The 24838-nt window shown below is 39.3% G+C and overlaps 1 protein-coding gene across 1 annotated transcript in view; it reads left to right on the top strand.

Annotated features, from left to right (window-relative positions):
- The first annotated feature begins 1214 nt into the window (after positions 1 to 1214).
- Positions 1215 to 24838, top strand: part of CNTN5 (contactin 5) — a 354084-nt gene continuing 330460 nt past the window's right edge. Inside the window, exon 1 of the mRNA XM_081951235.1 lies at positions 1215 to 1335. Within this exon, the coding sequence (XP_081807361.1) occupies positions 1266 to 1335 (70 nt within the window). The 5' untranslated portion in view covers positions 1215 to 1265. The remainder of the gene's footprint in view (positions 1336 to 24838) is intronic.

Consider the following 24838-nt stretch of genomic DNA (forward strand, 5'->3'; position numbering starts at 1 on the left):
TCTATACCTCTAAAGATAGACTCAGCTCAATTCTGATGATACTTCAAAGTACAACAAGTGATACACAATCCAAATCACTTTGGTCATCCTCCTTTCTCCGTGGTAGGTTCCTCTCTATAACTCTCACTTGAACCACATTCCAACCATTGCAAATTCCATCCAATTTTAAAAACCCATTTCAAATCCTATCCACAACTGACTTTATCTCCAGTGTTGCTACATCTTTCTACTCCGCTGACAACATACTTCACTTCACCACAATCCAATTTACCACCAAGCAGAAAATACCCATCACAGGATGCCATTAAAAATTATTTATTCTGCAAAGGAAGTTCTCAACTCCACTGGGTTTTTTCTCAAGAATGTCTTTGGCCTCCAAATAGGCCCCATCATCTTTCTTTGAAAATAAAATTATTACTCAGCTACAGTTAGCTCTTTTGTGCAGTTCTACTCACTCACATAACAGTGATCTAGTGGGTTTGTTAATATTCCCAAGCAATTCTTCACCAAAAACCTAGAACGGTCCCAATGAAGTCCAGCCAAATTCAGACCAATGCTAGTCCACAGAGCAATAGCCAAAGAGTCCACAAAGCAGTTGAAATTTTCCCCAACCAGACAAATCCAAAATTAATTCCACAATACAAGAAGGTTTGCAGGCAAAAAACAAAAGTCCAGAGTTCACAACACACAACCGAAAGTCAAGGCATGGTGTCAAATCCAAAGTCAAGGCAGGAATCCCAACAACCAGGAAACACACATCTAGGAAATGCATACATTGTTCCCAGCATCGTCTCCATCTGTCTGTTGTGCTAAATAGCCAGCTTCTGGTGCATCCCATAAACGAGACGAGGCTGCCTCCTTGAGAGTAGTCAGACTGACCTTCACTGCCCCTGCCCTTCTCTGCCCTATGTGTTCTCTGATGAGGTGCAGAAGCCAGTTCCAGGGCTGAAATGCTACCGGTTCGGACTGGTTCGCCTGAACTGGTAGTAAAAATGCTACCGGTTTGCCTGAACCAGTAGTAAAAAAAAATGCTAACAGTTCGGGTGAATTGGTATTTCCAACGATCAGCTTTGACACGCAATTTATATTAGCTAGAAAGCAGGATTTCCTGATGATTTAGCTAATCTTAATCTTGTGGAACAGTAGATCCCCCCCTCGCTGTTCACTTACCTTTGCAGGTGCACTCGATAGCAGACTCCGCCCATCCCCCCGGACATCATCATGTCCATTTTTGGTGCTCTGTACATGCGTGGAAGGTCCTGCGCATGCACAGAGGTGGCACATGTGAGCAAAGCGAGCGTGCGTTCTCACATTGCTACCGAACCGGTAGCAAAGGTAAGCTGATTTCATCCCTAGGCAGTTCCTTCTTGCTGATTAGCTGCAGCTGTGTGCTTTCCCCACCTGAAGCCTCAGGGCTGTCCTACTGCAGATGTGCTTCAGCTAAATGACTCTCAGCCAGCTGCTCGTCAGTTTCTCTCGCATCAATCACTCCCCCTCACTTGAACTCACAGCCCTTGCCTTGGAGCCATTGACCAACTCTCCTTCTGATGTGCCTGGAACTGGTTCATCCTCTTCTGAACTGACATTTGAAGAGGCATCTGAAGAAGCATCTGGGGGGGGGGGGTCATTACACCCTTCTTTTGAAGTGTACCTACATGTCCAGGAACAGATTTCCTGAAATTTGAAAGCTTGCACCTGAATCTGTAATTAAAATTGGCCAAAGGTGTCTCCTCAAATAGGTTTTATCTCTGCAATAAAATTATGCACATAACGTCTTCCATGACTGAAGGCCGAACCTTTAAAACAAATTCATCGGATAAATCTAATCCTACTATTTTATTTATAAAAGAAAGTGCACGAGAGAGGGTGTACTCTACGTTGCACATTATTAACAACAGTGTCGCTCAAGGTTTTTTAAAATAATTGTATATAGTTATGAGCAAATATCTTGGTAAATTGTACACTACCTTATAATTGCCTTCTGAATTCAGCAGCTTCTTTAGTGATTGAAATAACTGTATGATTAAATGCAAGGTTAAATGATATTGAACTCTGTTCATTCTACTGTACTTCATGGAGCTTACCACTGATGAGAGATATATAGGATGTCACTGACATTCATTTGCTAAAAGCAAGATAGGAATAATCATACCAAACCATAGACTGCACAACAATACTGTGAAACAAAATCTTATCACTACCTGCACTACGAAATGTATTCAATAAATAAGCTGCCCTGAGACATTTACTATGAGATGGGTGGCAAATTTAATAAATATTGATTTATGATTCCATTGAATCAGAAATCCAATCTCGTGTTCAGTGCAGAAATCCAAACTTAAGTATTTCAGATTTAAAGTATCTAGCTACCACTTAAGCACACCCAATGAGGAATAGCTCACTGATTAGTCACCTTTTGGGGTTAATTGGCTGTACTGTTGAATTGTTCCTCCCTCTGGAAGTATTTTTACTCCCAACATGAAAAATCATTTATTTGCAAATCTGTTCTGGTGACTAATGCAAAGAGGCATCCAAACAAAGAAGCATCTTAGTGCTGACCAAACCAATCACTTCTATCTCTAAGAATGCCTTATGTCTACAAATTAATTAGTCAACACAATGGGTAGATTTTAAATGAATCTTGACCAAATTAAACAGCCTCACCCCAAAGTAAGGGCCTCACCACTGCCTCCTTCAAGGTGGTTGGTAAGGATCCCTCACCCAATGAGGCATTCACCAGGCCCAGAAGCCAGCCTCGGGTCACCTCCCAAGATGCCAGTACCAACCAGGAGGGACACGGGTCCATTAAACATGTGGTGGGTCGCAGCCGTCCACGCAACCTATCCAAATCCTCGGGGGCAACAGAATCAAACTCCTCCCAGGATGGTCTCACAAGACTCGCTGTTGGCGGCCCGTCCGGTACACTGAGGGGGGCCCATCCGCTCCGGATCTGAGTGACTTTATCCTGCAGATATTCCCCAAACTCCTCTGCTCTGCCCTGCAAGGGTGCCCCCTGCGTCCTCTGTGACAAGAGGGAGCGGGTCACCCTAAACAGGGCGGCAGGGCAGTTATCCGCGGACGCAATAAGAGCGGCGCAATATCTACGTAAATGCAGAACATATTCTATTTTTTTTAGGGGGGGATTACATGAAAGAAATCCCGAGTGCAATAGCAGTTACACTTTTAATGCTATAACAGTTACACTTGATAGCAGTTACACTTTTAATGCTATAATCTTCATATATACCATTTGGAGACTCACAGTCACACAAACAACAACAACAACCCAGAAACCTAGACCCACTGCACATTCATCACTTTTGTCGAAAAGTTTAGAACGTTCATAGGTCTCTGTAGCATGCATACTGCTTAGAAATTATGGGAGATGTAGTTAAAAACAAAAGTCCCTTAACTTATCTAACCCAGTTTAAACCATCAAATGCCAGTCGCTTGCCCCAATGAGAAATTATTTCACTTTCCTGTTGCTTTCACTTAAATCTCAGCATAAAATTAACCTGCGATGCCTTGAAATACAATATGGAGACAGGGTTGACCTATTTATTTGTTTACTTAGATGTTTATGAAAACATTTTTATGCTGGTGTTGTTCCATGATTAGCACTCAAAATGGTTTAATGATGAAAATATTAAGTCAAGCCTGAAGAAAGCAGAACGACGAAATGCATCAAGCAGTGTAATCAGGAGGGTGAAGGAGATCAGCTCAACACTAAATTGCAGTTAAATTAAATCCTCATTAATACCCTTTCAGCCACACATCCAGCTTTGGTTTGGGCTAAGACTCCATCAATACGCTGTTGGTACTTTTCTGCAACAGCCAAGGAGGGAGGGAAGAAAGTAAAATAATTAAAAGTACACTTTGCTTTCTCCTTTGCTTAAAAGTAGCCAGGTTTTATTTTGATAGTTGGAGAAGGAAATGATGACGTCTGTGTTCCATCCAAAGTCAGCTCTGCAATTGGTTAAATTGCCTTCTTTGCTATGCTCTCTAATCAGTGGTGCCAGCAACTGCCAGTTCGGACCAGTTTGGGCAAACCGGTAGTTGCAACTGGTGGGTGGGGCCATCCACCTGCCTTGGCATTATGCTGTCCTATTTAGCCTTGTTTTTGATGCCACACGCATGCGTGCAAGGTGTACGAATGTACGAAGCACATGCGCAGAAGGCATGCGAGCAAAGCCCATGCGCAGAAGGCACACAAGCAAAGCCCATGCTCAGAAGGCACATGAGCGAGCGAAGCGCATGTACAGAAGGCACGCGAGTGAAGCGCATGCACAAAAGGCATGTGAGTGAGCGAAGCGCATGCACGGAAGGTGCGGAAGGCACACACACTCACATTTTCTGTGCTGGGTGAACCGGTTGTTAATTTATGTGCCGACCACCTCTGCCTCTAATATTTCACTCAGCTCAGATCCTTCCAAAGAGTTTGCGGGATAGATAAATTAAGACTCCAAACCAGAATTTTCCCATATTAAGTATAGGAGATTCATCTTATGCACTCATATAGGAATAAACATCAAGTTATTTAAGAGAATTTAGTTTTAAGTAAATTGGCATGAGGTTGGCAGTACAGAGTTTCCAAGAAACTTTATCTCTGGGGTTATTTTCTTAGTAAATGCTGATTTAAAAACAACAGCATTGCTCAAAATCAGACGACTCCTAATCGTCAAATGATATGGACAAGGATAGGGAACACTTCTGCATCACACATCCTCTGCAAGATTGCAACAAACTCTGAAAATGTATCTCCAGGGAGCTTCTAAAATATTGCCAGTGGGTGAGTTTTGCAGTAGTGTTGAATTTATAAAGCCCATGCAAAATTAAACTCAGTGGGATTTGTTTCTGAGTAAGTACGCATTGGTTCCCTTGGAAAATGGCTTTTTTAAAAAAAAGCTGAGTACTTAAAACAAAACTTACTTTAAATACAACCTGAAAATCCAGCCCTGAAAACTTCACGGTTTATCTAAACCCCAAATTCCAATCTCTAATTAGTTGTTACATCACTTATTTATCCTTTCCAGCCTATCTCATTATGGAAGCACTGCTTAACACTTAACCACTCTTAAATAAATAATCCCTTTAAATCCAATCAAACCTTTTTGCCTGAATCAGGATTACTGGATTTCTTTCTTAACAAACATATTGAATTTTTTTGAGTTATTTTCTTGGCTGTTTCCCTGGATTAAGTTTCATTGTGTTGCAAATGTTTGAAAACCAAGCCTATGTCAATGATATATGAGTTAAATATCCATTTGGACTTTTTGCTGTGCAGTGTTGAAAATTGAATGTAACGGGATCTGCATGAAATTCCCAGGTGATACAGTTATCAAACTGTATCCTTCTTCCTGGTAATTAGCCTAGACAGGGATGTCAATTTAGTAATTCTCCAGCTATTACTAAACCATGACACCTATCATTCCTTACTCTGGGTCATACTTGCTTGAATTTCTGGAAGTCTCTGATCAGAAACATATGGAGAGATGCTCTTGCATTAGATTTGGAGCTGTTCTACAAAGAAATACAATACAAATAGTCCTTGGCTTACAACAATTTCTTTAGTGACAATTCGAAATTACAAGGGCAATGAAAAAAGTAACTTTTTTCCCCATTTTTCACACTTATGACTGTTGCAGCATCCCCATGGTCACATGATCCAAATTTAAATGCTTGGAAATCAGCATGTATTTATGATGGTTATAGTGTCTTAGGTTGTTCTGACCAGTGGTGGGTTCCTACTGGTTTGGCCCGGTTTGGCCGAACTGGTAGTGGTTTGGCACCCTGGATCGCTGGAACTGGCAGCGACCCAGGTGTGCCATGCCCTGAACACCAGTCTCTTTTCCTATTGCTGGCATGTTACTGCACATGAGCAAAATGCCCTCTCTCATCAAATCAGTAGTAAACCGGTTAGGAACCCACCACTGGTTCTGACCCATCCTTAGCAGAAACAAGAAACAGACTCATAGTCGCGAAAACCCCCTCTTTATTTTCCTGTTCTGCATTAATTGCATTCACCCACCAGAAAGTCCGGGCATTAGTCCTTCAAGGAGTTAACTGCAGTACAGACCTTATAATTGCAAGGCCGTGAGCTCTCAGACGAAAGGCTTCAAATTAAAAGTTCTGGCAAGCAATGTTGATGGCACGAAACGCAATGAGCCAAAATCTTGAGAAATACGAACTGTTGTCTCCTACAACAACCACTCCTCTTTCCTTCTATTTATTCCCCAGCCAGGGAGGAGCCATTCAGCATCCATGTGTGCTTTGCTTCCCGAGTCAACTCCTTGTCCTCCATTGTTCTCCTCTCCTAACTGCTCTGAACATAAGTGCATCTGGAGCACGTTCTGTTCTACTTCCTCACTTAGCCTCCAAAGGCAGCTGCCTATCTGGTGGCTGGGAAATGTTGGACAGCTCTGGTTCTATTTCTGCATCTGATGCAGAGCATCCATCAAAACTTTCCCCAGACTTCAAAACTGGCCCAAATTCCTCCCCAATCTCCTGATCGTCTAAGTCTGCTTCCATCTCCGCTGGGACATAACAGAGATCATGTGATCCCTTTTGAGACCTTCTGATAAGCAAAGTCAATGGGGAAGCCAGATTCAGTTAATAACTGTGTTACTAATTTAACAACGGTAGTGATTCACAGTTAACAACTGTGGCAAGAAAGGTCATAAAATGGGGTAAAACTCCCTTAACTGTGTTGCTTAGCAATGGAAAATTTGGGGTCAACTTTCGATGTAAGTTGAGAACTATCTGTGGGTGTCCAGATACTGTGCTACTTCAGAATAAAGGAATGGATCTTATTTAAAGTATTCTTCCACTTTTTAAAATTGCTCTCTGAGCAAAAAATTGTTGCAGATTAGGATTGTCCTCAACTACACATACATTAGTTTCTTTTAAAGGAGAATTGTTGACATGAGGAAGCATTCTATGATATAATTCCATGCCAATAGTTTGTAGCAATGTAGTTCAATCAAAATTATACAATTTTTAATGCTATATACCCATGATGGTGAACTTATGGCACTTGCGCCATAGGTGGCGCACGGAGCCGTATCTGAAGGCACGCAAAGCATTGCCCTATGTCAGCTCCAGCGTGCATGTGTACACTGGCCAGCTGATTTTTGGCCTTCCTAAAGGGTGGGAGGAGGTTGTTTTTGCCCTCCCCAGGCTTCAGGAAAGCCTCCAGAGCCTATGGATGGCAAAAAAAAAAAAAAAAGCCCAACAGGCCTACCACAAGATCAGAATTGAACTTTTGTGCATGCATGCACCAGGGAGGAGGACATTGCATTATGGATGTGGGCGCTATCGCATGTGCACGTGCCCTTTTGGCACCCGAGCACCCGTTCACCATCACTGTTATATGCCGCTCTCACTCCAAACAATCTTTTCTTCAAGCTCTCAAATCATTTTGGATTCAGATTCGTTTTCTTCCATATTACATCTCTTGGCCTAGTATTTTAAAGCAATGGGAATAAGATTAACGAAACCCTGGAAATATTTTTGAAAGCTATTGCTATTTCAGCTGCATGGCAAATGAACTGTATGCAAATCCTTTCTACTATTTTAAGTGAAAAGTAGAAAAGGGCCATGCAATTCATAACTTTTAGACTTACACATGGAAGTGGTCAGAACGACTGCTTATCAAATTAGAATGGGCATATTTTGGTTTGTTCAACATGGCTAGAGTTTATTGCTGAACTCTTTAGAAGTTTGAAGCAATCGGTCATGGGTTTGCATAATTTGGAGTCTACTAATGTCTTCTTGAAGGAACTAAACTAAACAATAGGGCAAGTTGAGTCCTGATAAAGAAAATGAATCCAGAGACCAAAAATACAAAAAAAAAAAACCCTATTCATCCATCGAATTTGTTATTTTTTTAACCGTTATTTTAACTAAAATACTGAAAAAAGTATCGTTAAACTTCAGAAAACTTTTGATAGCTTCAGCTGGTTGTATCTCAATGGCCTGACTGTGGTTTGAGTTGGACTGGTTGATAATATTCCCAGGGGAAGAGATAAAGAATGTAGAGCTTGATAGGTTCACTGGACTCATCCGTGGCCTTTAAGACTAGAGACCAAGGATGGACTATCTGCAACACTCCCATCTGTTGCTGAATTCCATCTCCAGGATCTCTCACTGTTGGGTAGACTAGCTGAAGTAACAGAACCAGAAAGTCGGAAACTACTATTATTTATCCTGTGGCAATTGAGAGATTTCTCCTGTGCATGAAACCCCTGACAAAAGTTAATTGGAGGTTTTGCCAAATGATTGCAGCTAGGCAAATAATACATATGTGAGGAAACCAATTCCATTAATCTATACTTCAAAGTCAATCGTATTACGATAAAAATAAACCACATATCCTAATGCTTTTGACTGATTCCTCGGTTAATCCACAAGCTTCATAAATTGTTCAAAACATGTAGATATGTAGACGGTAAACAACTGTGGTGGGTTGGTCTTACCATCGCTGCTCGTGGTCTATTCATGCACCTGCAAGACATGTGCTGCGCACACGCCTGACATGCGCTGCACATGCATGCACACTCTATCGCCCCTGTGACGCCCAGCTTCTTGCCAGAGGTCATGCAGGCACTGCACTATGTACGTACATGCGCAATTGGCCCGGTTGCTTCAAAAACAGGTATGGAATTCAGGAGGGTGGGCCAAATGAGCCACCGTACCGGTACGGTGGCCGCTGCTCCCAACTACTATCGGTACGGTCTTACCGGGCCGTACCAGCCAGAACCCAACACTGGTAAACAATATCTTAATCAAGGAACTATCAACTCAGACAAACAATCAAACAGTAAACTGCCTAATCAAGAAACCTCCAACAACACTCCCACCAACATTGAAAAAACAAACAATGTATGTATGTATACAAATAGGCACCAAATCCCACTCCCTTCTAGCAGTGATGATGTTAGCTAGCTGGGTAATGAAATGTCTGCAAGAAAACATTCAAGCTCAGAGAGCACCCAGGATCACAGATGGTTCTTTAGTCCACAGTTTGGTTACATTCTATCTGCATGGGACTGATTTTACTGTCAATCTATTTGTAAAAACCAGAACCTATCTATAAACAGAATATTTAGATACTCTGATAGCTAGTTCTATTTATTTATTTAGATACTCCGATAAATTCAGATAGCCAAGACTAATATCTCTGTTTGCAATTTTTCCTTTAACGTCTTCTGGAATAGTTGTGCTATCTTCATGATTATTTCATTTCATTTCTCTATTTATTTATTTTGTAGCTTAAGGCAATGTGAACCTCTATATATTTTCATTTTTGATGTCATGGTGAAGCACAGCATAAACAAGCCAATAGGATTGCAACATATAGCCTGACCTTTATATTGTCACAAAAGCAATAAAATAGCATTATCTTGACTTCTATCAACCTAGTCAGAGTAGTAAATTCACCCAATCCTCACAGAAGTTTTCTTTAAGAGGAAACACAAGTCACCACCACCAATCTTTCTAGCATTCTGACTTCTGTAAAGAAATTTATCATTGATTTCCATTGTTTTTCCTCACCTTGCTAAATAATTTGACATCTCTTATCTTGTTTCCCAGGGTGACACTTTCAACAATTCTAAACAATATGCCAAAACCCAAACATCCTTAATTTAAGGAAAAGGCCTTGGTTAGAACCACTATGCCTCTTCGTCTTGATGATATCAAAGAAATGGTTGAAAGCTTCTTGCAGTGATAGATATGAAGGATAAATAAAGGGCATAGAAATGTCACTATGGTTAGGATAGAATGCTGGAGGCAAAAATGCCCCCCCCCCAACATATAAGGAACTTTAAAAATGTTAATAAATTCTGGTGTGGCAGCAAAAGGGAGGGTGTTAGATTTGTGACAATTTTTGCAAGTGCACAGGGGATATTGGCTGACATGTTATGCCATGCTTTTATAATTGTGATCTCATCACACCAATCTAAAATATTACTTAGCATTAATAGACCAGATTTCTCATTCTCTTTGAGATTTTCATTTCATTTATATTAACCAATACTCCTCCTTCTTAGAATGTCTCTTATTTGGCCCCCTTTCAAGATCTATTTCAGAAATGGGCTACACACTGACACACATACAGTATATGTACAGGTAAGTCCTCACTTACTGACAATTTGTTTAGCTACCCTTCAAAGTTGCCACTTGGACAATGAAACTTATGACTGGTGCTTGTAGTTGTGTCTATCCAAGCATTCCTGCAGTCAAATGATCAAGATTCTGGATCAAGAAGACTCAAACCCTAACCCATAAACATGATTCTTGGCCTTTTGGCCTTTATTCAAAATATAATTTATGCCAAGCCAATCTGTGCATACATGGAAAAAAAACGTTCTACCTCTTTACTTCAGTTCATTTCATAAATCTCCAAGTGGTTGAACTTTGAAATGGATAGTGTCCAACATTTCAGCCTTAAAAAATAGGGAGGATTTATGAAATAATGGATGTTTTAAGCCTTGTAGAGGTGAATGTTTCTTCAAAATGGATCATGACTTTGCTCATTCTTGGAGCCTGGTGTGGCCTTTGAGCTGATTTATTGAGTTTTGAGCATAGCTCTGATGTAAGCACAATAGCAGTACCAAAAATATGAGCAGAAGATTCTGCACCGAATCCAATCCCAGAAAGATTTGGTCTACAACCTCTTTAGAGATGTCCTTCTGTCCCTTTGATCCTCTTCCCAGATCTAGACCTTCTTCCCTTGTCCATAACTCTCTTATTTAGAGATAACATCAAAAGCAGCTGATTGGAGATGACAATATATCCACCTAGACAAAACGGGCAACCTATCCACCTCATAATGTAGAAAAGAGGGAAGTCCATGCTTACGAAATGATATAAAACAGGTTGTATCTAAAAAAATTTGCTTCCAACCTTTGCAAATAATATGTGAACGTAATAAAGAAATATCAAACATCTACCCTAATTATCCTTCAACAATTAAACAATAACCTGAGAGACAGGTTGCAACCACTAGGACATGAACCTGGAAAGAATAGTTTGTCCTTTCTCTTTCTCTGTTGGGTGATACCCTTCCTTAACATTCTACTACACCTTCTCAAAATGTGCTTTATGAAATAAACCTCACTCACTACTTCAGTCCCTGCCTCAAGTGTTAAATAATTATTTAATGTTAGATTATTTCAACATTTAATCTAAAATGACTTTTTAAATGGAGATAAATTCATTTACAAGTATTATTTTATTTGCCAAATTCTTAAAGATGAAAAGTTTAAGGTGACCATGCGGTTTCTGAATATTTATTCCAAGGTCCACAATTATAGAAAGTTTTAAAAAAAACACTAGCCTAAAGCTTCCACATTAAGCTCTAATGCTTCACAGCTCTTAGCAATCTTCTGTCGCACAACTATTCCACTTCATATATAAATAACCAGTCTGAATTAAATTAAGGCATAAAATGTGTGTGCCTTCCCGCCAAATTCAAGTCCTGCGGCTTTTGAACTGCATTAAAAGACCACCAGAGGTCACAGATCTTTCAACAGAGACAAAAGCTAAGAATGGGTTGAGGGGATTGTTAAATATTTTATTTTGAGTAAGATCTTGATTTTTCTCTATTACAACACAAAGCTGTACTTTTTTTAAAAAAAATGCCCTGTTCCATCCATCCACCCTCATTTTTCAGCAATAAATTTTTTATTTTACCAATCTTACTGGAAGAATTATCTTGACAGGATGCCTAATATTGAATCTTACCTTCTAGCATACAGATAGTCCTTGGTTTATAGCAAGTTACAGATGAACAGAGTTGGAAGAGACCTTGTAGGTCATCTGATCCAACCCCCAGCCCAAGCAAGAGACTCTACACCAATGATGGCTAAACTGTTTTGGATCGCATGCCAAAAGTGGGGGTCCTTGTGCGCAGACATGCCACACCAGGGGTGGGTTCCTGCCAGTTCTAACCTCTTCTATAGAAGAGGTTCCACAAATGTACAGTGCTGTTTAGAACCGGTTCCAGCTCCCCACCCCATCCCCACCCATCCGCACATCATCAAGATAAAGAGCGAGAGGAGGAATTTTGGGAGTTGAAGTCCACAAGTCTTAAAGCTGTCAAGTTTGAACACCCCTGGGTTTTTTGGGGGGTGCAAGGGTCTTGTAACTTGACAGCTTTAAGACTTGCGTGCTTCAATGCCAGAGTTCCTGAGCCAACGTTTTGGTTGCTAAGCAAGAGCATTGTTAAGTGAGTTTCACCACATTTTACAAGTTGGCCACGCCCATCCAGTCACATGACTGCCAAGCCACTCCCACCCGGTCACATGGCCAGCAAGCCACTCCCACAAAGCAGGCCACACCTACAGAAGAGGTTCTAAAAATTTTTGAAACCCACCACTGTGCCACACCCATAATGGTATGCATGTGCCACACATACATACACACACACACATATGCGTGCGACCAGTGCTCAATCTCGCTTTGGTGAGCTATTTTTCACCCTCCCCAGGCTCCAGAGGCTTTCTAGGAGGGTGAAAAACGGCCCTATGGGCAACCCCGAAGTTCAGGAATCGTGACTTCTGGTTTGTCCATGGGGCCATTTTTTTGCTCTCCGGAACCTTCAGGAGGCTTCCCTGAAGGCTCTGGAGGGCAAAAAAAACGGCCCTACAGACAAACCAGAAGCCATTTGTTAGGGCACACAAGGCATTTCCCTGTCAGCTCCAGCATGCATTTCGGACTTCTATTCAGGCCATTTTTCGCCCTGAAGCCTCCAAAGGGCTGAATTTCTAGTTTACCCATAGGGCTGGTTTTTTTGGCCTCCGGAGGCTTCAAAAAATGGTCTCAATAGAAGTCCGAAGTCAGCCGACCAGCGCGCTGGAGCTGACAGGGCAACGCCTCATGTACTATCCCGGGCATACACCATTTCTGAAAACAGGCAGTCCAATCGCTTCTTGAAAGCCTCCAGTGACAAAGCTCCCACAACTTCCGAAGGCAACTTCTGTTCCATTGGTTGATTGTTCTCAGTGTCAGGAAGTTTCTTCTTATTTCTAGGTTGAATCTCCCCTTGTTCAATTTCCTTGTCTGGCCTTCAGATGCCTTCACTTATTAACCGTTAGAAGTTACAGTGGCATTGAAAAAAAAATGACTTATGTTGGTTTTTCACACTCGTGACCATTGCAGCATCCCCATGGTCATGGCAACTTTCACATTTATGACGGTTGCAATGTCCCAGGGTCATTTGATCATCTTTTGTGACCTTCTGACAATGGGGAGACCACATTCACTTAGCAACTGTGTTACTTATTTAACAACGGCGTTGTTCCCTTAACGATGGTGGCAGAAAGGTTCATTAAATGGGGCAAAATTCCTTTAACGAATGTCTCACTTAGCAACAGAAATTTTAGGCTGAATTGCGGTCGTAAGTCAAGGACTACCTGCTGTATTTACTTTCTAACTCCACCGTTGAAGCTTTATAGCAGTTGTCTAAGCCAGCAAAGAACAGCACTGGAGACTTTTTCAAGTATCTCCTCCCTCCCCTCCTTTCCTGTCCTGCTCCTACACTGTTAATGAAATATAAATGGGTCTCTTTGTTTGATAAGCAGTCTTACGACAATGGTGCAGGATTACTGGAGACAGACTTGATTCTTATTTACCCAGCATAATTACTTAATGATGAGTGTATGCAGTTTGTTCTTTGTTTGTTTAATTTTCTATAAACAAGCTTGTATATTATGACTCAAAGTTTCAGCAGACTAAGTAATGGAACCATGTAATGTTTGCATCTTTGCCTGAAGAGCAGCGTAAAGTGCACCATGGAGCTAATTAAATAACCCTGCTTAATTGAATATATTGTTAACAGCCCTATAAGGCAAAAATCTCTCCTCTTATGCTATAGAAACAGTGAAGCCGCCAAATGGATTTAACCACTTCATTATGTGACATGACAATCAGTGCCTGTTAAATCTTGATTTAGAAGGACAATAAATAAATAAATAAATAATCTCCCACCCCAATGCTGAAGAGAAATGCATTGCTTTCCAGTCCCAGATAAAACCAAGGCAGTTTGGAATGCAGCAGAGTAGAATCTGTCTTTCTTGTTTAAAAACTAGCTGATAACCTGCCGTAGCTCAGGTATGTATTCATCCCAATCCTATATAAGAGGGAGTCCCCTTGTGGAGTACTGCGAAGCCATTACTGTGCTGAACAGTAGAATCCATTTTAAGGCACAAAAGGGTGTATCTTAACAGGATTTGAATCCAAAATGCACACTATCACTGTCAAAGGTACTGTGACTTGACACTATAGATATAATTCAGTTCTTTTCATTTCAGCGGCTCAGGTGTTCGGGAGTTATGCTGGACACACACACACACACACACACACACACACACACACAGACACACGAGAGGTGTTAGGGGTGTCTTACCTCCACATTATTTGCTTCCAGAGAGTAAGTCATCTGTGTTCCAAGTTTGGTTGAAATTGCTCGAGGCGTTCCAGAGTTATGCTGGAACACACACACAGTCATTTTTATATTTTTTAAAATAAAATAAAAAATAAAGGAAGTCAACTGTGAAAAGTATAGGAAGGAAAAATATTTCTATAACCTGCAAACACAGTGTTAAGTTGTGATTAGGATTTGGATCATGCAATGTTTGCCTTTAAAAAGCTAGAGTAGCAATATTTATCACAAAAAGAATGAAATTGGGGCAAAGGTTTTGTAATGAACTCTTCAGAATGATAAAACAGGAATCTGTAGCTCCATATTCACTTGGAAATTGACAAGTGTGTACGGGCATGAATGGTTTACTGATTATTGTACCCAATTAGCTTTATTATACATCATAGTTATTTCTGTTCAAGACACCTTTCAATGCATAATTACATCTTATTCCATGTCCTTGTATCACATGGCCTCTGAATTGAGACAGAATGGGTCACGGCCTTTTGCAATGCGATATCCACTCAGGGATTTAAAGAATAATATTATAACCTTGCAATTATTCTCTTTCATCCTAAACATCCCTGATTAGTCAGTCTTTCTTCATAAGAATTTCTCACAATCTGCTAATTCATTGTTTGTTTGTTTTTGCAAATAAAGAGCCAGGGTAAATTTTATTCTCCGTTTTATAATCTTCTTCCTACATTCAAAAAAACAAAGCAAAACCTTTTAAAAAAATGAAGGTACAGTTTATTATGCTCATAAATCACCAAGTGAATTATCCAGAAAGACCGGTTGAGATCCAAATAACTATTTTCGATAAAACCAAGAATGTGATCTTACCTGAGTGAATTTGAATTTAAACAAGATACCGTATTTTTCAGAGTATAAGACACCCCGAAATATAAGATGTACCTAGCTTTTGGGGAGGAAAACAATTTGCCTCCTTGCAGCAAACAGCAAACAGTACAGATGATATACACTGTTTGTGGTGTTACATTTCAGAGTATATTTGTACAGATTCTGTTAAAATTGATGTGGCTTTCTGGAAGTATATGTTATTCTCTGCTATTTAAAAGAAGATACAATAGCACCGCGCCTCTTCAGCTCAAACATTTATTTTAAAAAGCTTCTTCATTTTGTTAAGTTGTCTAGAACAATAATAAAGCAGCCTTTAAAAAAATAAGTCTAATAATTTGAACCTTCTATAAGCATTTATAGTTATTGACTTTCCCCTTTGCAGCAAACAACAAACAGCCTGTTTCAGATTAGCCTGATTAGAAGAAGAAAAAATCTGCCTCCGCCTCCCAGCAATTTGCCTCCTTGCAGCAAACAACAAACAGCCTGTTTCAGTTTAACCTGATTAGAAGAAGAAAAAAATCTGCCTCCACCTCCCAGCAATTTGCCTCCTTGCAGCAAACAGCAAACAGCCTGTTTCAGTTTAGCCTGATTAGAAGAAGAAAAAATCTGCCTCCGCCTCCCAGCAATTTGCCTCCTTGCAGCAAACAGCCAAACAGCCCTGTTTCACTTTCAATTTCAGTATGAGCCTCCCAACGATCAGACTGCAGGGATTGCCATAGCCTATTGCTGCCTCCTCAAGCCCCATTTTCCCGTTTGCTCCAAAGAGGTAAATTGCTGAGAGGCAGAGGCCAAAGGGTGGGGGCCAGTGGGTGCGTGGACTACATTCAATGTATAAGACACCCACATTTTTCACCCTCTTTCAGGGGGGGGGAAAGGTGCATCTTATACTCTGAAAAATACGGTATTCTTTTCCCAAGGTACGTAATGTGGTGTGACTTGCTTGAATATGCACACTATCCCCTTACCAGAAACAGGCATTTAAAGCACATTTATATGTACATAATGAAAGAGTACCATGAGTACATAGAAAAGCCAATTTAGACTATTACAGATTCATAGAATGTTAGTGTTGAAAAGGACTTTGGAAAATTAGCAGTTAAAATTTTTGTCCCCTGCAGAATCTGCTAACTATATTATCCTTGATACACAGTGAAGCCATCCAGCCCCTGGATCCAATGAAAGATAATTCACCACTTCCAAGTCAGCCTGCTCCATTGTTGAAGAGCTCTTTCTGTTAAGAACTTTTTCTTAATGTCCAACTGCAATCTACTCCTTTTAATTTAAAAGCATCTTTTTTAAAAATTTGGTGTCGGTTTATATACAATAGAAGAGACTAAGTATTGAAACTCAGTATCTGTAGCTCATGCTTGGTACAGTAGAGTCCTTAGTTTAGAAGTGGTATTCAGCAGATTCTTACCAGTTCTGGAGAACCGGTAATGGAAATTTGGAGTAGTTCGGAGAATCGGTAAATACCACCTCTGACTGGCCCCACCCCCATCTATTCTCTGCCTCCTGAGTCTCCGTTGATCAGGAGGAAATGGGGATTTTGCAGTAACTTCCCCTGGAGTGGGAAGGGAATGGAGATTTTACACTATCCTTCCCCTGCCACGCCCACCAAGCCATTACCTTAATTGTTCTCTGAGTTTGGTTGTTTGCTTACAGATGTTTCATTACTCAATGAGGCAATGCCACTTAACCACTTCAGTGAAATAGGTGGAAGGTAATTTTTGTCCACATGCTAAGCTTAATATGTATACATTTGATGGTTTTTGTGTGTGTGACTTCATTGTGTGAATTCAGCCTGTTTTGTTTATTATTCAAGGCAGAGAAAGCAAGTTAATGAAGATGTAATTCTAAGTTTTTATTTTAGCAATTTACGTGGGATATGGGCCCCCTACAAGGTTGGCAGGTTACCCCAGAAATGTAACCTGTAAAGATTTCTTGTTGAAAAATCTGAAATTCCTGTTAAATCCACTATTGGATACAAGAATTTTTTGCAAGGGATCTTTTCCTTTTTTTAATTTTTTTTTAAATTATATAAACAATCCATTTTCCATTAACCAATGTGTCATCCGGATATAAATATTTTGTGCCAACATTAAAATATACTCTCATATTCATTATTTAATCTCATTTTAGCTTAATTTCTAATACTTTAAGTATCTAATATTATAACAACCCCATTGTAATTTATTTAAATCTATTAGTTAAATTGACTATTAATACATTTTCTATACTTCTAGATAACTTCTTTTACTATTAATTCTTATGTCTATTCTCTAAAAGATTCCCCAAATTGTATAATAATTGGTTTGTTCTTTCTCTTTGATATCCAGTGTCAATCTATTCATTTCTGCACATTCTAATATTTTCCTAATATTAGGGATCTCTTCACTTTTCCAATTTTGTGCAAATACAATCCTAGCTGCTGCTATAACATGAATAATCAAATATACATTTTCTTTCCTATAATTTTCTGGTAAAATTCCCAGCAAAAATATTTTAGGTTTTAAGTCAATGTGTTGTATCATTTTTTCCAGCCACGTATGTATTTTAGTTCAATATTTTTTTGCTTCTGTGCAGTTCCACCACATATGAGCCCGGTATCTGGTGGCATTTCCAACATTTAGCTGATTTGTCTTTAAACATTTTCGCCAGTCTTGCTGGTGGCCAATGCCGTCTATAACACATCTTATACAAATTCTCTTTATAGGCAGTTGACGTTGTTAACTTATAATTTCTATCTCATAGTAGCTGCCATTTAGTTAGTTCTATTCTATAACCAAAGTTTTTAGCCCATTTCACTTTTTATTTTTCTAATTTAATACTCAGTAGATAGCTATACAGTTTTTTTTAATCATCCTTTCTTCTGTTTCTGTTAATATCTTATCTAATTCTGTCAATTCTGTATAAAAACTATATAATTTAGCATCTTTTTCATACTTAATTGTAAGGGGTCTTTTCCGATGGGACACCCTTCCCATCATGTATAAGATTTGCAATCTCACTCCTGCTATTTAAAAAAGGTTTGAAAATTTGGCTTTGCCAATGTGCATTCAGGGACTGTGAGTAGTTAAGAGATACCTGAGAGATGAAAGGATCTGATGATGTTTGTCTTTATAGGGTTACAAATTGCTACCATGGCATTTGAAATATTAGGATGTATTTTAGGAGTAGAGCCTTCTCTGTGGCGGGCCCAGCCCTGTGGAATGACCTCCCCCCGGATATTAGGAATACCTCTGACCTCCGCTCCTTTCGTGTAAAGCTCAAGACCCACTTATTTCAAGTTGCTGGCCTGGCTCAACTCTGATCTAATTTTATCGCTCCTGACGGGTTTTTTATCTGGGATATTTTAATTGCATCCAATTTACTTAGGGGTTTTTAAACATTGTGTTTTTACTTGTTTTTATCTACCAATTCACCTCCTCCTAGTATATGTTTTGTATATGTCTCGGTATATGTTTTTGGTATATGTATGTTTGTCTGTATATTTATTTCCTATGTTTTGTTGTACGCCGCCCCGAGTCCTTCGGGAGAGGGTGCGGCTAAGAAATAAATATTTATTATTATTATTATTATTTTGATGATTTTGCTTCCATTTCACAATACTGCTAATTTAGCCTTTTGTATTTGCCTTTGATGAGCTTAGAAATGAAACAGCATACATTTGTTTGTAATAAATGTGCAAGTTTGTCAGGTGGTTTAAAATGGACTAAATCAATCTGTAAACAAGATAATTATTTACTGTGTGGAATTACATTACCAAAGTTATGTGGATTATACATCATGTCAATCAAACCTGTTTAAACCTATAATGTAGTCATGCTATTTATTAGCTGTAGACTAGGAAATGTGGGAAATGAGTATATATGTTTAAAGTCTTATCGTTCTGCTTTTCCATGAGTTGTCAAATTTGATGCATTTTACACATACACATTTCCTCACACATATAAACACTGTTACAGGTACTCCTTATTTAATTACCCTAATTGGAATGGCCAATTCTATCACTAAGTGAAGCGATCATTAAGCAAAGTATCACATGACTGCCCTGCTTAGCAGATGGCTGTCCTGGTTACCATCACTAAGTGAAGAAACAGCTTCACTTAGCAATCTCCAGGACGTCTTTTATGATGCATAGACTGTACTTATGAGACCTAGAATTAGAATATCCATGAATTATGTCAATCTTTGAGTCGAAAATATTATATTGGAGGAGGATAGTCTTTGAGTATGACAAATTAAATTAAAGCATTCCTACCAGATGATTCTCCAGATTTGTTGAAGGAACAACAACACAGTTCAATACTAGAAATGTCCCTTTGTTGTATAACCAGATCAGTGGAATTGAATGGACCATATACTCTTTATTGGTTGACTGATCGATCGTAGCGGCCATTTCCAACTGGAAACCTTTCCAATCATCCACACCCAGAATGCTATTTGATACTGTTGGTTGAGGGGGATGGGACTTAGTAGTCGTGTACCTCTAAGGGCTGTAGGTTGGATCAGGAGATCATTATTATTGTTATTGTCATTGTTGTTATCATTGACTCATAATCAAGAGAGGGTTATTGTTAGTCAAGATAGAGGAGGTGATTTATCTCTGTCATATACTGTGAAAGATACAGCTGTTACGATGTGGTCTCTTGCATAATCAGACCAGCTTGGAGCTCTAAGGATGGAAGCTTGCACTGTACATCTCAATTAATCTTACAGACTGTGGCTAATCACATCCCCACCAGGCAGGCTCACATTTCTTACCAAGCTGGGATTATTAAAATCCATATTTCATGTTAACAGTCAGGCATGTGAGATTAATTGCTAAGTAGTGTTGCACCTGCCATAAATACCCTCTTCTGGTTTCTTCTGAAATGCCACTGCAATCAGAGATTATAAAGAAGGAAGTCCATTCAAAAGCAGTTTACAAGTCTCTCCTCCTCCTTAAACATATTATACCTTATTTCTTCTACTTTTTTATTCTGACGTATCAGCACTGATCTCAGGAACTGGGCAAAATCACAACCCACCCACCCCCAATGATACAATAATTCCCAAAGATATAAATAAGAGTGGAAACATATCATTAGCTGAATTTAAAGGGTGGGCATGTCCTCACACAGTCTTCTCACTCTATCTTAAATGACAGCCTACATTTAAGATAGGTAGGCAGAGCAGTGCAATTGCACAGATCATTAGTTTGTTATAGCTGCTAAAGATTCATATCAGGAACTCCTGCAGAAACGTGATTGAGCAAAGGTAAAACCTGATGGAACGCCAGTGTAGTGCTTAGGCAAAAAAATCCTTACATCACTTCAGACAAATGGTTATCCAACATCTTCTTAAAAACTTCCAGTGTTAGAGCATTCACAACTTCTGGAGGGAAGTTGTTCCACTGATTAATTGTTCTAACCAGATATGGTTTGCTTCTGGTTTTACTACTGGTTTTCTTCGTGCACGCTTTGTGTGTGCTTCATGCGTGCGCTTTGCCCACGTGTGCATGGTTCAATGTAAATTGTTTTTCATGCATACGCAGAACAATTTACAGTGAACTGCACACCCACTACTAAACAACATGCCGGCAATGGCAGCAGTGACCAGGGAACCGGTTCGGGGGCATGGCCAGACTGGGTCGCTGCTGGTTCTGCGATCCAGGCCTAAATTCCACTACCGGTTCAGCCGAACTGGGCTGAACCAGGAACAACCCATCCCTGGTTCTGTCAGGAAATTTCTCCTCAGTTCCAAGTTGCCTCTCTCCTTGATTAGTTTCCACCCATTGTTTCTTTTCCTGCCCTCAGGAGAGAGGTTTTTAGAGACCGCATGCATATTTCCTTGTGTCACTATATAAATGAAAATCATTCTGTGGAGCTCATTGTGACATACAGAATTACCTGGGAAATGTGTTTCTCTAAGGAGCGTTGCATTTCCCAAGTTCTCCGTATTCCCCATAAATAAACTTATTATTCAAAATTAGTCCTACAAGCAACAACAACAAAAATAAGGAAGGGAAGGGAAAGAAAGTACATGAACATATGCCAAGGTATGTGTAAAGGGAATGGAATGCAGAAATGTGTGTGTTTGCTTTAGGGAAAAGAATTCACAGAAAAGCATTGCATTTGGGAACACCACACACAGCTGAAGATGTGTGCATGTAGATGAATGCACCCAAGCACATGTTCTGGTTTTCCCATGTGTCATCAGGTGTAATTCAAAATGCGATACAAAAAGCTGAGGCTGAAAAATGGGAAAAGAAGAAACATTCTGCTTGCACTATTAAGCTTTTCTTGCTCTCAAAGATGAAAAAAAGTAATAGAATTACCAGTGGAAAATACTTAGCCGTTCTGACCAATATAGAATATTTAAAATACTTGTGAAAGAGAAATTACTTGTACAAGCCATCAGGCTGAGTTGCATTCAGATTAGAGAAGCAGGCTAGTCACTAAATTAATGAGATTTGTGTTGCATTTTCAGATTGCCCTTTCAAATTGTCCTATATTGTTCTGACTTCTTTGATCTGGACTTGGACCATAATAAATGGTTTGTTCATTCAAGCAAAAACAACAACACTGTGCTGACAAGCCAAGAACTTCTTTTTTTCTCCTCTACTATGAATGTGCTGTTCGACAAGTCTTTTCTTTCCCTTTCCTTCTGCCAACTTAGTCACCTCTACTGAAAGCTGAAACCGCAAAACTTGCAGCTGGGCCCCTGGTTCTTGATCGGTTTTCACAGATATTTTTTTCCCCCTCATTCTGGGACTCAGCGCTGCTGTCCTTCCTTTTAAAAAGCTGATGCTGTTAGTCAGACACCTGTGATCTTGCCTGATCTGCAGAGGTAATAGGCAACCTTTTTTCTTTGCCCTTCTTGGAACATTTACCTCAGCAGGTCTGTGTTTGTGTGTGTGTACGTGTGTGTAAAGAAAAGACCTGCACATTCATATATGAAAGAATAGAATAGAAGAGAAAAGAACAGAAGAGAACAGAGAAGAGAAGAGTTGATAAGAATGAAGAAATAGACTAGAATAGAATAGAAAGAATAACAGTTGGAAGGGACCTTGGAGGTATTCTAATCCAACCCACTGCTTACGTAGGAAACCCTATACCACTTCAGACAAATGGTTATCCAACATCTTCTTAAAAATTTCCAGTGTTGGAACATTCACCACTTCTGCAGGCAAGTTGTTCCACTGATTAATTGTTCTCAGTGTCTGGAAATTTCTCCTTAGTTCTAGGTTGCTCCTCTCCTTGATTAGTTTCCACCCATTGCCTCTTTTTCCTATCCTCAGGTGCTTTGGTAAATAGCTTGACTCCCTCTTCTTTGTGGCATCCCCTGAGATATCAGACCACTGCTATCATGTCACCCTTAGTCCTTCTTTTCATCAAACTAGACACACCCAGTTCCTGCAACCGTTTTTCATATGTTTTAGCCTCCAGTCTCCTAATCATCTTTGTTGCTCTTCTCTGCACTCTTTCTAGAGTCTCCACGTCTTTTTTACATCGTGGTGACCAAAACTGAATTCAGTGTGGCCTTACCAATTAATATTGAGTAGGATGGACTGAGATGGCCAGGAATCTGCTACAATTTTCCTTATGATGTGAAAATGTTGTCTTGCACTTGAAAATAAACACAGCAATGCCTTTTCTATAAAAGAGGGAAAGCATTTTTTAAAACTAAGATAGTACTTGGTATTTGAAACGGGAAAACCTAAGATTGTGTTGCAAATGAAGTAGGATGACGGTAGCCCTCGACTTACCACCACAAAATGGGCCCTAAATTTTGCTGTTGCTAAGCAAAACAGTTGTTAAATGAATTTTGCCCTATTTTATGACCTTTCTTGCCACAGTGAATAGCTGGGGTTGTTATGTGAGTAGCACATTTGTTAAGTGAACCTGGCTATCCCAATCACTTTGCTTATCAGAAGGTCACAAAAGGTGATTGCATGATCTTGAGACACTGCAAAACCGTCATAAATACATGCCAGTTGCCAAGCATCCAAATTTTAATCACATGACCATGGGGATGCTGTAATGATTTGTAAGTGTGAAAAATAGTTATGTCTCTTTTTTCAGTACTGTAAAAAGACAATTTGAATCAACTACAGTAGGCAGCCTTCTAAAACACGTATTTAATTATTACGACTTGTTAGCAGTAAAGGAAAAACATATTTCAATACTGAAACAAATATGTTTACTTCATGCTCACATAAAACTGTAGGACTTGAAAAAATAATTTCACTTTATAGCTGTTTGTAAAAGCTTCAAAAAAGATACTGCAATTTTTTATAATGTTTTTCTTTACAAGCTATCACTTTTTCCCTTTTAATGCTCTTCAATCAATGCTAATAAAAAAACAAGCTTTTTATTTTTACAGAACCATCATCATCATCATCATCATCATCATCATCATCATCATCATCATCATCCAGTATTTACTGGGTATATCTATTTTTAGTTATTTAATTGTGGCTATTTTTTATACAGTAGTTTCCGAAGCTGATATTAATAGCTTAGTACATAATCCTTGGGACACATTAAAAAAGCAAGACATAATTTTCTTTAATATGTCTTGTTCTGACAGACAGAACTAAAGTGTTTCCTTATTGGAAAATGTACCATGGGGAAGAAAGATGAATAATCTTGTTTTAAGTTTTATCTAATATGAGCTTTAAACATGAGTTTTCGATGGGGAAAAATAACCAAATAAGAAAGGCTTGCTTTGTTATATAAGGATGTAAAGCTTCCCTTGATTGATTCCTAAAATTTAATACCTTGAGAATGTACTTTTAGAGAGAATGTATTTCTAATAATTCCCCCAACACTGTCAAACTATTTACTACCATAAGTCTGCATTATTATTACTATTAATCTTCTCATTGTTCCTATCACCCATCTCCTCCCACTTATGACTGTATGATTGTAGCTTTGTTGCTTGTATCCTTACCATTTATATTGATTGTTTCCTAGTATGATTTGATTGCTTACTTGTATCTTATCATTAAGTGTTGTACCTTATGATTCATGACGAATGCACTTTTTCTTTTATGTACACTGAGAGCATATGTACCAAAGACAATTTCCATGTGTGTGCAATCACACTTGGCCAATAAAGAATTCTATTCTATTCTATTCTATTCTATTCTATTCTATTCTATTCTATTCATTTGTGAGGGAGAAGTACTCAGTATATCACACACACCCCAACATATGATTTAACAGATTTCTAGAATTAGTGTTTCTCACATCAGTGAGGAATTATTGATGGCCTAGCGCAGGGGTGTCCAAACTTGGGAACTTTAAGACTTGTGGACTTCAACTCCCAGAATTCCCCAGCCAGCCATGCTGGCTGGGGAATTCTGGGAGTTGAAGTCCACAAGTCTTAAAGTTCCCAAGTTTGGACACCCCTGGCCTAGCGCATAGAAAAGACACTAGCATTGGGAAGGTTGATATATAATGTGTTGTTGGAAGAAATATCCATCTGGTTCGGTTCCAAGCCAGGAGAAAGGCACCGGAGACAAAATGGAGGCTGGTTGGAAAGATGGTTTAATGATGAAGCAGAGCC

This window comes from Natrix helvetica, assembly GCF_964273705.1.
Source record: "Natrix helvetica genome assembly, chromosome: 4".
NCBI classification, from domain to species: Eukaryota; Metazoa; Chordata; class Lepidosauria; order Squamata; family Natricidae; genus Natrix; species Natrix helvetica.